General features: G+C 35.3%; 1 protein-coding gene across 1 annotated transcript in view; it reads left to right on the top strand.

Moving 5' to 3' along the window:
* TRPA1 (transient receptor potential cation channel subfamily A member 1) overlaps positions 1 to 12,316 on the top strand; it is a 66,715-nt gene extending 54,399 nt beyond the window's left edge. The window contains exons 19-29 of the mRNA XM_069854255.1: positions 58 to 156; positions 1,034 to 1,104; positions 1,579 to 1,726; positions 3,507 to 3,596; positions 3,806 to 3,975; positions 5,873 to 6,002; positions 6,130 to 6,312; positions 7,288 to 7,356; positions 8,752 to 8,862; positions 9,366 to 9,463; positions 11,300 to 12,316. Coding sequence (XP_069710356.1) covers positions 58 to 156; positions 1,034 to 1,104; positions 1,579 to 1,726; positions 3,507 to 3,596; positions 3,806 to 3,975; positions 5,873 to 6,002; positions 6,130 to 6,312; positions 7,288 to 7,356; positions 8,752 to 8,862; positions 9,366 to 9,463; positions 11,300 to 11,531 — 1,401 coding nt within the window. The 3' untranslated portion in view covers positions 11,532 to 12,316. The remainder of the gene's footprint in view (positions 1 to 57; positions 157 to 1,033; positions 1,105 to 1,578; positions 1,727 to 3,506; positions 3,597 to 3,805; positions 3,976 to 5,872; positions 6,003 to 6,129; positions 6,313 to 7,287; positions 7,357 to 8,751; positions 8,863 to 9,365; positions 9,464 to 11,299) is intronic.
* The last annotated feature ends 595 nt before the right edge of the window (positions 12,317 to 12,911 follow it).

Raw genomic sequence — 12,911 nt, 5'->3', positions numbered from 1 at the left:
CAGTGTTAGATTATCAGTTTCATCACTTTTAAATACTGGTGGATGTTTATTATGCAGATTGAATATAACTTCAGATATCTTCAGTGTCCCCTGACACTTAACAAGAAATTAAAGGAGGGTGAAGACATTTTCTATGAACCACTCACCACTTTGAATGTGAGTTCTTTATTTTACTCTGACATCATTCCATGCTGTCTTGCTTCAAATAAAATCAAGAGGGTTGGATTTTTCATCATAATATTTCTTCTCCAAATCATGTAACTGTATATTTGAAGTACATGGGAATGAAGTATAGGCCAAAGGTCTTATAGTCTGAGTAACAAATAACATTTCTTTTAGTTTTAGATAAAAGTTCTTAGTTTATTTAAACAACTATGAATGTTTCAAGAGAATGCACTATATGTGCAGGTAGTATGTAAAAGAAAAACATACTCCAGTCATTGTAGTGATCATGCACTGCAATAGTGAACAACCTGACAAAACTGATTTTTTCATGTGCTAATTGCAAAGTACTTTCTGTGTCTCAGTTGAAATTTGCTGTTCTTACACATTGCCTGTTTTTGTCAGAAAATGTTTAGAGAACAACCTTTCTGGCTTAATTTGATTACCTTTAAATATTTCCTGTTGGCAATTAGACTTGATATACCATCTAATAATAAATAATAATTTTCTGATTAAGTGCAACTAGAAAAGCTTGGTCATGTATAGTTGGCAAAATGTTTGCTCCTGAAAAACCATGTAATGATTAGTCTTATTTTTTTTGGCAAAGTATGCAATCTCTGTATAGTTATTTTTTAAAGCTTGAAATACAATAACAGAACAGCCAGAGAGATGGCGAATGCCTGAATAGGCAGAGAAGACAAGATAGTGATAGCTTTTGGCTAGAATGTGTTAAAAAAAGAACTTTGGAATATCTTACAGACATTTTACTTTTCATTAGGCTAATATTCAAGTAAAGAAGATGACCTAGCCAGTTTTGTAAGCATTTACATAGATGAGATAATTTTGATCCTTCTGCTTTCTTGGTTTTTAGGCCATGGTACGCCACAATCGCATGGAGCTACTCAGTCATCCTGTGTGTAAAGAATATTTGCTTATGAAATGGTAGGTGCATTTTAATGTACATAAAATATCATATTGCATGTGAGGATGAAGGTTATCGTGCCTGAGAGTTGTTTACTAGGATGTTCATATTTATAGAGTTGACTGAATCAAAAGTCTTTTCCCTGTAACCTCTTGTAAGCTTATTTAGTATACGCTGATGATTATCATATAAAATGTAGCTTAGAATTTAGTAACAATTCGTTAGTATTTACAGCAAAGACAACCGCTATCTTTGTTTCCACTTTATTGCAAAATATGTAATAGGATTGATGAGTTAAAAAAAGAAAAGGAATGGTATTTCAGAATGGCCAGTACACCTTTGTCTACATGAAGCTCAATGAACATAATCATCACAAAAGGACATTTTAAGAAATGTTTATTTTCTCATCTTGAAAACGTTGTTGACTGTTCCATTTAAATGCATGCTCTTCTAAATCTGTAAAGTGTAGTAACTTTAACTTTCTTACTTTCAAGGATGGCCTATGGGTTTCGTGCACACCTAATGAATTTAGGCATATATTCTCTTGGTCTCATCCCACTGACTCTTCTGGTCACTCACATACAACCAGGAAAACCTTTGAATGGAACAGAAATCTATGAAGCAAGACCATTAGAATATGAGGTACTGAGTTTTCTTACTTGTTATGTAAGTTTAGGATTTTTATAGTAAAAAGGTATGGTTAAATAATTTCTAGAACTGTTTATGATTTAGCAACTCTGAAGAATAGAATTGAAGTGTGTATTTTTAAACACTCAGCAGCAACTTCTGTAGGTAATTTTTGGTTCTCATTTCCTATTTTTAAACTTTACTGAAAATTTCACATCTGTTACATGGATACTTTCCCTTGCAGGCTTAGTATTTCTTCACTACTTTCATAAACTATGAGACTAAGATAGAAAATTTTTCATCAAATTGGCAATATTCGATGTCTGACACAAAAAACCTGAGACTAACCAAGAGTGGGAAGGGAGAGACAAAAACATTGTTATAGAACATGTTCTAACCTGTCACAGTGAGACAAGACTCAACTCGATCACTTCACTCACAGTATGAGTGGACATGTGTTCAAATATAGATGTTTTAATGCCCTCGGTCAGAAAATGTTGGTGTGTACCAGCCCACTAAGCTTTGTCTATGAAGCAGTTTTTAGCTAATAACAGCATCATTGTGCTTGAGCACCCATCTGCCGCACCCATCCTGTTCAGCAGACCTGGCTCTACCTCTTCCCAAAGATCAAGTCAGTACTTAAAGGAACCCATTTTTTGTCAGAAGTTTTGAAAGCAAAAACAACAGAGATCCTCAACAGTCTTTCAGAAAATGATCTGTAGAATTGCTTTGAACATTGGCAGCATTGTATGCAGCTGTGTGTGAACTCAGAACGGAACCATTTTGAAGGTGATTGTAACTGCTTTTCTTAATTTATTGAATAAAAAGAGTTACAGACATAGTCTCAGTTTTTTTCTGTTGGACCTCATCCCTGGAGGTATTTAAAAGGTGGGTAGATTAAGTGCTCAGGGCTCTGGTTTAGTAGTGGACATGTATTGTTGGACTTTATTTTCTCAATGATCTTTTCCAACCAAGCAATTTCTATGATTCTATGATTTCCATCTGTGTGTTGGTACCTTGGGTACAACAGTAGTAAAAAAATACAGTAGCAGAATTCTGTCAAATATGGTTGGGTTGGAAATCTCTGTGAAAGGTTTTTAAGTGTATCGATTTGTTTATAAATTTAAAAGAGAAAAAATATTAAAAAATCAAGATGTACCAAAATGTGAATGGTATATTCTTATTTTGGAATTTTGACATTTCAAAATGAAAAACTTGATTAGGTTGCAAAGTATTTATGCATCATAGTGACTTTTGAATATTTGTCTCTCAGTCACAATTATGATAGATGTGGGGCTGTTTAACCCACTTGGGTTAAAGAGGGACATCATAATGGGGCAAATGCTGATGTCTATGGCAGCACCACTGAAAAGTGAATTTGTGGTCTGCCTGTGAGTTAATGAACCCTTCAGGTGGGGCACTATCTCTACAAGATATGTATCAAAGATTAAATTCACTTATGTTACCTATGCCAGCAGAAAGCTTTTGTCATCGAAGTTGTCTTTGTCTATACAGTCTGTAGAGGGAGACATCAAAGGGAGCAGTCACGTAAGGATGCCAGAGCTTCCAATTTGTCTGAAGACTTCTATTGCCATTCCAGATACAGAATTTAAATAAGTTTATTTGAATCAAGCTAACGAGAGTTTGTAAACTTGGCAATATGTAGTAGATATGTAGTATCTATATGTATATGTACATATGTAGTGTAGATATGTAGTGTAGAATATGTAGTAGATGGAGATGAAATAAATGCTCATTTAATAATTTCTGATTTCTGCTCCAATTTTTGTTTCAGAACTCATACTTCACAAGAGTGTGTATGTGTTTAGTTTTAATTATGAGTTTACTGGGAATCTGCAAAGAAATATTTCAGCTCATTCAGCAGGTAAATACATAGAGAAATAATGTTCATCAGACAGTGTGCTTGCATAACAGTTTGTGTGACATTGAAATAAAACTGATTTTTCCCTAATTAAAAGGGAAATACATTTTTATATAAATTAAAAGGGAAAGGAGGATTTATATAGTGTATTGAATTCAGCCCTCTAGTAATACATCACTTTTAAATATGTATCTGTCTCTCTTAAATCCTAGAAATTGAAATATTTATTGGATTACTCCAATCTACTGGACTGGACCATTTATACTACAAGCATAATTTTTGTGTCTTCTCTATTTATTAATACACCAGCTCATTTGCAGTGGGAATGTGGAGCCATTGCTGTATACTTATCTTGGATGAACTTCTTGCTTTACCTTCAACGGTAAAAGTTATTTACACACTTCACAATAAAATATTTATAATATTGTCAGACATTTTACATATCCTAAATTGTGACTGATCAAGTGTGATAGCTCTGTTTTAATTTTTTTTACAAGTTATACAAGTTTCTGGATTATGACCATGTTAATGTTTTAACCTGATAAACTGTAAAGTAGTTTTAGGCACTTTTTGTGTAGAGAATCACAGCATGTGTTAATGACAACTAAAGAAATCTCAAAATTTATTTTAATGTCAAGTTAGCAAAGCCACCACATATGTCTTTTTAAAAATGTGTTTCATTATACTGTATAGACTTTAATTTAAAATAAAAATCTGTTTTTATAAGTAAAACCTGGGAGAAGGTAAATTCTCTCATCATTTACCAGATTAAAAGGCACACCTCACTTGTTTACACCATAGTGTCCTGTGAAAGAGTGGTAATGGATGAAATTACATCTTCAGTTGCCATTAGGTCTTATTATTATCATTAATGGTCTTAATGCTGTCAGTGGTACAATAGTGTCCAAGAGTCATGCACTACAGGAGAGCTAGGTGGAGGGAATAAACTAGTGTGGGTGTAGTGCTTAAGACTAAAAAATTAAACATATTTATGCCTGAGAAGGACTGCCTTGTACAAAGATAAGGTGTGGCTGATGAGCAAAAAAGGTGGTGATTTGGAACTGTTCAGGACATAAGGATGACAGTGTGTTGCAACACTGCGTATATACTCTTCTGATTCTTATTGTATGTATGCACCAATCATCCCCATGAGGTCTGGCAGACAGACAAACATGACATTTCCTGATTAATTGCAGGACCATTTTACTGTAGTTGGATTGTTTAAGGGCAAGGTTTGTAAACAGAGTTAATGTATCTTTATGGTACTGCCTCTGCTGGCAAACCTTGTCCTGTGTGTGTCTGACCTTAGATGACTGATGAATGGGCACATCCTTTCTCCTCTGCTGTGTGCTGTGGGCAGAATGGGGATTGACCCTAAGCAGTAAAAAGTAAATTCATGATTGCCCAATGTTCCTTCTTCTGCTAGATGAGCTTCCCTCACCTTTCATTTGCACCGCAGTAGAAATCTACACGTCATTTTTCTAACTCATTTAGGCCTTCACTTTTCATTGACTTCAATCAAGATTTGCCTCATAAACGCCTAGTAAATAGGAGAACAGGCCTGTTTCATTTCCAGCCTGATCTTTTCAGCCTTGCACATAATATGTCAGGAGGAAAATCCTGTGGAGGGATTTTCTCAGTTTCTTCTGTTGTAGCATGAAACAATCATCTGATCCCTGAAGCTGACAGAGAGACATAAATTCAAAGTTCAGGTTTGAGGCAAAAAGTAGCTTAATCAGCTTTATGACAACTCCTGTTCTGAGATCTAGTTTTTGTGTAAGGCAAGAATGGGAGAGGCTCGCCAGATGACAGACTCTTGTTGGAAATCTTAAAATTGATGTTGTTCTCCATCTCTTCCTGAGCAATTTGTTTCTGTTTGTTTGCAGCTCTTAGATGTGTTGTGGTGCCAGCTGTCCTTTGCTCTAGTTGCTAATTTGCTTTGAAAAATGGTAAAATGTGGGGTAAATTCTTAATGTTATTATTCTAAGTGCAACGGTTGTACAATACTGTACTCTCTGTGGCTGTGGCGAGAGTTATAATTGTCCATGAAAAATAATACCTTGAAGAAACACTACTCTAGTGCATTCATATGTAAGATTATATAGTTTAGTCTTGCATTATTTTGGATGGGGAAATACATGTTCATCCCATCTCAGACTGTCTCAGAGAGGCAAAACATCTTTTCATGTATGAAAATCAGGATGACTCATTGCCTTACGTAAGGGCCTCTAACTTCAGTATTTAATTTTGCATATCTTTTCTGTTTACTTATTGACTAGATTTGAAAACTATGGCATCTATGTTGTGATGTTCTGGGAAATTTTGAGGACTTTGATTCGGATTGCTGTCGTTTTCTTTTTCCTGATATTGGCCTTTGGACTGAGTTTCTTTGTCCTTTTGGGGTCACAGGTTAGTTGAATAGCATAGCTATTTTTTTATCATTATAAGTATTATTTTTTACTAAAGAATGTCAAGAGGTTCTTTACATATTTTGTCAGTTCGTGTTTTTTCTTGATTTTGGTATTTCTTTTTGCAGCAAACATATAGCACACCTCTGCTTTCTGTAATGAAGACATTTGCAATGATGCTGGGAGACATTAATTACCATGATGCATTCCTTGATCCATTACTAAGCAATGAATTGCCATATCCATTCCTGAGTTACACGGTTCTCATTATATTTACCTTGCTCATTCCAATCCTTCTTATGAACTTGCTAGTAAGTAAACTACTTATTAATATACAAAAGAGAGTAAGCACAGGTTTATACACAGTTTTAGCATATAGAATTACTTTAGTGCTGATTTGTGACATCCTTTCATTATTTAACAAATTGGTATTATCAGTACTGGTTGCCTTTCCCTGGACTCATTTTCCCACCGCTTTACTGTGCTCTGTATTTTCCCACCTCTTGCAGGGTACTCTTGTATATCTTTATGTAGTCGTTGTGATGGAATTTGAATGGGAGCTGCATTGTTATTATGAGGTTTTGATAAAGAAAATTGAGGAACAATGATTTCAAGAAGTACTTTGATATATGAGTAGATATAGTCTTAATGGTCCAACCCATTGTTGCATCATAACCAAGCACTAACAATACTTTTTTTAAGGATAAACCAAAACCCAGATCTTCACTGCACACAAAACAGCAGTAAATGGTTTTGTTAAGGCTAGCTAATGAGCCTGACCTTAACAAAAAGAGTCAGAGAACCTGGTAATGGTGAGAAAGGGAGAAAATACTTGATAGATCTTCAGCCATGTTCCACTGAGCATCATTTTTTTCAAGAAACCATTTTTTTCAGGAAATATGTTTTTTATACTAACTAAGCAATAAAATACGAAAAGTATCCTAGGTTATTTATCGCTATCATGATCCTACTCAATCAAGACGTCAACAAGTTTTTTGACATAGCAGCAGTGATGAAGAATGAGAATAAAGGGGTTATTCTTGACAAATCTTTGAAGTAGCTCTTTAGAGCCTTAGTGGTAGAGAGATAGTTGCCATTAAAAAAGCTTACTGCATTTCTTCATATGGATTTTACAAATATGCACAAAAGGATTATGTTTCTAAATTCAAGTGAAACCAAATAAATGTAACTTTAGAGTAATTTTGGATTTAAATGTGACTAAGAAACACAATTGAAATCACAGACTATGAAAAAATAGATAGTGAAATCTTTCCTGGTGTTTTTAGATTGGTTTGGCTGTTGGGGACATAGCTGAAGTACAAAAATATGCTGCACTCAAAAGGATTGCCATGCAGGTAAGTAGCATACCTTAGAAGTTTGCTTATTCCAGGAATCACTAGCTACAGAAAGTAGATACCGTTGTTAGAATATGATTCAGATATTTGCCTAATTTATCATCAACATCCTTAACTAATATCTTAGCATCTCTGTAAGGCAGCTTTGTGAACATGGGTATCCTCTTTTGAATCTCATTTTCACTCACCTGTTCGGGTACTTCTTTGCCAACCGAATGCTCAGGGAGGATGTTGTCTTGCAACTCAGCACTATGAAATCTTTGTTAAGCATACAGCCTTCTGTGTGTCTGACAGAAGGTTGTCAGCAATAGGCTTATCATAGAATCATAGAATAACCAGGTTGGAAGAGACCCACCGGATCATCGAGTCCAACCATTCCTATCAAACACTAAACCATGCCCCTTAGCACCTTGTCCACCCGTGCCTTAAACACTTCCAGGGAAGGTGACTCAACCACCTCCCTGGGCAGCCTGTTCCAGTGCCCAATGACCCTTTCTATGAAAAATTTTTTCCTAATGTGCAGCCTGAATCTCCCCTGGCAGAGCTTGAGGCCATTCCCTCTTGTCCTGTCCCCTGTCACTTGGGAGAAGAGGCCAGCACCCTCCTCTCTACAACCTCCTTTCAGGTAGTTATAGAGAGCAATGAGGTCTCTCCTCAGCCTCCTCTTCTCCAGGCTAAACAACCCCAGCTCTCTCAGCCGTTCCTCATAAGGGCTGTTCTCCAGCCCCTTCACTAGCTTTGTTGCTCTCCTCTGGACTTGCTCCAGAGCCTCAACATCCTTCTTGTGGTGAGGGGCCCAGAACTGAACACAGTATTCGAGGAGCTTTTAGATACATATGCTCAGTATTTCTGAGCAGTTTGAGAATGACTGGAAAAGGTCAGCATCACCTGAAAAAGCTCTTTCTACCAAAGGGAGAACCGCTTTTCTCACAGGCATTCTACAGGCATAATCTAGTAAAAGGATATAGCGTAAAGAGAGAAAGATCACTCCCTTTCCCTTTATTATTTAGTCTTAAAACCCGTGGCTATGATAGGGGTTCTGTCATTTGCACATTTCTGCTCTGTAATTCTATACTGCAATCCACAGCACACTAAGAAGTTATTCAAGCCATTACACGAGAGCTAACTCAGTTTTGGAACCATTTTAGTTGTAAGAGTGCTCAACTGCATGGAATAATTAATTCTTCTAAAATACTTAATACCATGACTAAATGGTTTCAGTACCTGAGCTGCGGTGTTCAGGTATTACATTATTGTTTGTAATGTACATATTCTCTAGCATTTAACACCTCGTAGTAGTGATTTGAGTATAGCAGCATGATAATTATTTTCACATGATAATCTGTCTTTATCATGAAAGAATATATCTTATGCTAAATGCAAAACTACATTTAGGTTAATCTTCACACCAACTTAGAGAAGAAGCTACCATTTTGGTTCTTAAGTCGAGTGGATCAGGAATCGATCACTGTATATCCCAACAGGCCGAGATACTGTGGATTTATGGTAAGATGGTGAATCTTAGACTAAAGAATTCTACCTAAAATGAAGTACGATTGACTACTTTGGGCACAGATTGCTAGGAACATTTCATTAATAAGAATCATTAACTGGCATCAGTGAAATCATGATTAGACCTTAACTATCGTCAGTGAGAATGATAAATCAGTTTGCGTGCAGCCTAACTTATTCAGATATAATTAGTGTTTGAACACTCAATGGTCTGTGAATTTATTAAGTGTGACAAGCTAGAAAAGTTGTTCAAGCAGAAAATAGAATTAGTCCCTTTTGTTATTTCTCCTTTTATTTGTTTACTTTTCATTTCAGCTGTTGGTTGTAGACTGAATTTTCTGATTAAACAAATTTTGCAAAACAAATGTATACAAAGAATAACTTCATAACAGAAAATCTTTTCAACTTTAACACTGTTACCATTCACTTATTTGGTATATTTAATCTATTGCTGGACTTTAATACCTGATTTCAGTTTGGTTCCATGTTTTGTTTAGAGTGTTTTCCAGTATTGCTTTGGGTGTGAAGACTCTACCACAGATGCACAGAGCACTGACACAACATTAGAACTGGAAGTTCTGAAGCAGAAATACAGGTATTTATTGTGTTATTTTACTGCTGTAAAAACAAATATTACAAATATAATGCTATTTTGAAAAGTGTTCTAAAGCTGTATACTGTACCTAAAAAAGTAAAATTCAATGTATCTAGTGTTTTTAAGTAAGCTCCCTCACTATGGTAGCTTAGTACTTTGTATTCTTTAAAGTATTTACCTTCAAAATACTTTTGTAGTAGAGAAATATTTTTATCCTATGGCAGAGGAACAGGACAGGCTTGTTTGCACATTAAAGTAAACTGGAGCAATGGGGAAAATGCATTTTCATTTCAGAATTACAGGTTTGTGTATTGTGGTTTTCAAGGATTATTTTAAACTCACAATTGATGTAATTATGATTGGTTTGCAAATATAAACAGTCTGTAGCTGACTTTCCGCTGGTATGATGGTAAATCTGCCTCAGATTGTTTCCCCAAAAATGGATTGGTGTCCTGGTTCTCCTTTAAACAAATCATCTGTTTCCCAAAGCCTTGGAAGGAGTTTGCTGTACTTACTTTCCTTATTTATCTTGCTAACATATCAGTAAGAGTATTTTCAGAAAAGCCTTCTGTGAATGTACAGCTAGGAAAAGCTATTCTGTCTCAGTCTCCTCTGCTTCTTTTTCCTCTCCTTCTTTTTCTTTCCTTTTTTTTTTATTTATTTTTTTTCCACTACATATTTGTCCCTCTGCACAGATTCTGATTAGGTGTTTTTTTTGCCTGAAGGAGTTAGTAAGAGCTGAAGGGGTGATAATACACCCTACAGATGTAGGCAAACCATGGAATTTAACAGATCTTTCCTCAAATCTATACTATATCAATATATTATAATGAGAACGAGCATAGAAAATACTCTTTTTAATTTCCCTACAGAGAGAAAAAAAAACCTTGAATTTTACAAAATTATAAACTTATTTTAAATAGACTAACTTTCAGTGATTTCACTGTGGAAAGTTATATTTACTGCTCTGAAAATACTGGCTGAAAACTTTGTTTTCCTAAATTGCTCGTATATTTGTACCACCAGAGTTCAAAACAGAGTTCAGTTTCTCCTGAAGGTAGTGGCAGTCAGTGCTGAGTGTATACTCTTTTTCTTTTTAGTATGAGGTGTGTGTGGGGAGGGTGTGTGTGCTTTTATTGATGGTATCTAACTACAGCACTCTTTTAATGCTTGTGGTGTTCACATAGTTTAAAACATATTTATATTTTTGAAAAAAAAGAAGGCAACTGCATCCAAGGAAGACCCAACTGTTCTTCACAGAGAACCTTTTCAGTCACTATGTATATTTTCATGCTGTACCTTTATAAGCAGGCATTCAGGAAACTAGATTTTCAAAATGCCTGTTGGGTAGTTTGATGGAGACAGTTTCTAGACATATCTCCCATTTCTTTCATTGTTTCTCAAAAGATAACAGATATTGTGTTCTGTATGCCTGATGCTAACTAATGTTAACTCTTTCATTTGTATTAGTTGCACTTCAGGTACCACTTTGAAAGAGGTCAGTAGGAGTCTCATCAATGCCTCTCATAATTGTGGTGTTCAATGAATGTAGGTGAATGCTTGATTGCAAGTGTATATCTGGCCCTTTTTCTTGCCAGACTACTTCAGTCAGTAGGCAGAATTGTTGATAGATCTGTTCATGTTTCCTGAAACCTAGAGAAATACCACAGCTTGAAAAATTATATGTACTATAGATAGTATTCTTCATTAGCACAGAGGTGAAGTTGAGGTCTGTCAGGTCTTTTGTATCTGTAATTTGAATGACTAAATTATCCTTCAAAAACAAATGGAGAAGCCTGCTGTATGCATATTTTTTTCTTTTTTTCTTTTTTTTAGGCTCAAAGATATATCAACACTGTTGGAAAAGCAACATGACCTCATTAAACTGATTATACAAAAAATGGAGATAGTGTCAGAGGCTGAGGATGAAGACAGCAATGATTTATTTCAGCACAAGTTTAGGAAAAGGCAGTTAGAGCACAAGAATAGTAAATGGGATACAGTGTTAAAAGCTGTTAAAACAAATGTGTCTAACCCAAGCACAGAAAAGAACAATAGCTTCTTCTAGGCATGGCTGTGATATCATGTTGTATTTTGTTTTACTTTAGGGTTACTTCTCCTATTGTCTGTGCATAATGTTAATGTGATACATCATGTATTCAAATAAAAAAAAAAAAAAAGCCCAGATCTGAAAAAAGGATGTAGGTGCCTAAAAAAGTACGTAAGGAGACTGAAGATGTATACATCCAAAATTGCAATTCTAAAGGTGGCTGGCTAATCAGGAAAGTGCCTAACTCACCAGATGCCAACCTTGCTGTCCCAACAGTCCCTAAGGCTTCTGTCTAGCTCTGTTCCTGGATTTGGCCATAATATTCCTAGGTCTGTACTTCATTATATTGTTTTTTGTTACAAACATTTTTAGAATTCCAGAGTTTTTAGAAATTCACAATCCAATCATTTAATGTTCAGATGCTTTGAGGGAGCCAATAGGCTTTATGTAGCTTAAATAAAAAGTAAGAAAGTAACCTGACAGATTGTTTTTGAAGTTTTGCTGAGTAAGGACTGCAGGATCAGACCTGAAAGGTAAGAAATAAAAAGATCATGAAAATGTAATGTAAGGGAAGGACTGATTTCTTTTGTGGATAACTATATGCAGTTCTCTGAGGAATCATTTGTATTAGCATGCATATAGCAACAATAGAATGACATGTTAAATATTAGTCATTTACAACTTACTGTCCTTGTACCACTGATGTGATTTTGGCCTTCCTGATAACCTAAAACCTGACCTTGCTATTCCATTCTGCACTTTGGTTTGGTTATTTATTTGCTGGATATTCAGTGCATTATGTAATATACAGTAGTATATCAAATGTGGAAATAAACATGAATTAAACTGTGTTTAAGTACCTGAGTATATTTCTTTCAAAACAGTGTGAATAAACTAATTACAGCTATATTAGTTGTAATTACAACTATATTAGTTGTAATGCTCTGTGGTCTGCTTTTGAAATCAGACATTTTCTTTAAGAACTTACTGTATGTTAATTCTTCATGTAAAGAACAGTTATTATTCCTGTTTATTTAAAAGATAGCAGAAGGAAATCCATATGGTACAGAACTTGTCTGGTCTTCAGGAGACACAGGAAGATGCACTCTAAATTAGTGAGAGTTGTGCCTTAAAATTGCTATGGATAACATGCTTCAGTAGGGAAAACACTTTCTCATCTGATTGTTTTATCCCAGCTTTGTGACTTTAAATCTTTGCCTGGTAAACAGAGAAAGGGGGAAGTTAGCACTGCGTTGCCTATTCTCCTACACTTACTGAGGTGAACAGGTACTTAATATCAAAGAGTGGATGCCATATGTAGAGATCCAAGAAGTATTTGGAATTTGTTTCTCTTTATTAGCAAGATTCATCGATACCTTTGAGTCCTGTGACAAAAAA

This window comes from Phaenicophaeus curvirostris, chromosome 3 (genome assembly GCF_032191515.1).
Source record: "Phaenicophaeus curvirostris isolate KB17595 chromosome 3, BPBGC_Pcur_1.0, whole genome shotgun sequence".
Classification (NCBI taxonomy): Eukaryota; Metazoa; Chordata; class Aves; order Cuculiformes; family Cuculidae; genus Phaenicophaeus; species Phaenicophaeus curvirostris.
This window is presented reverse-complemented; position numbering and strand designations above follow the sequence as displayed.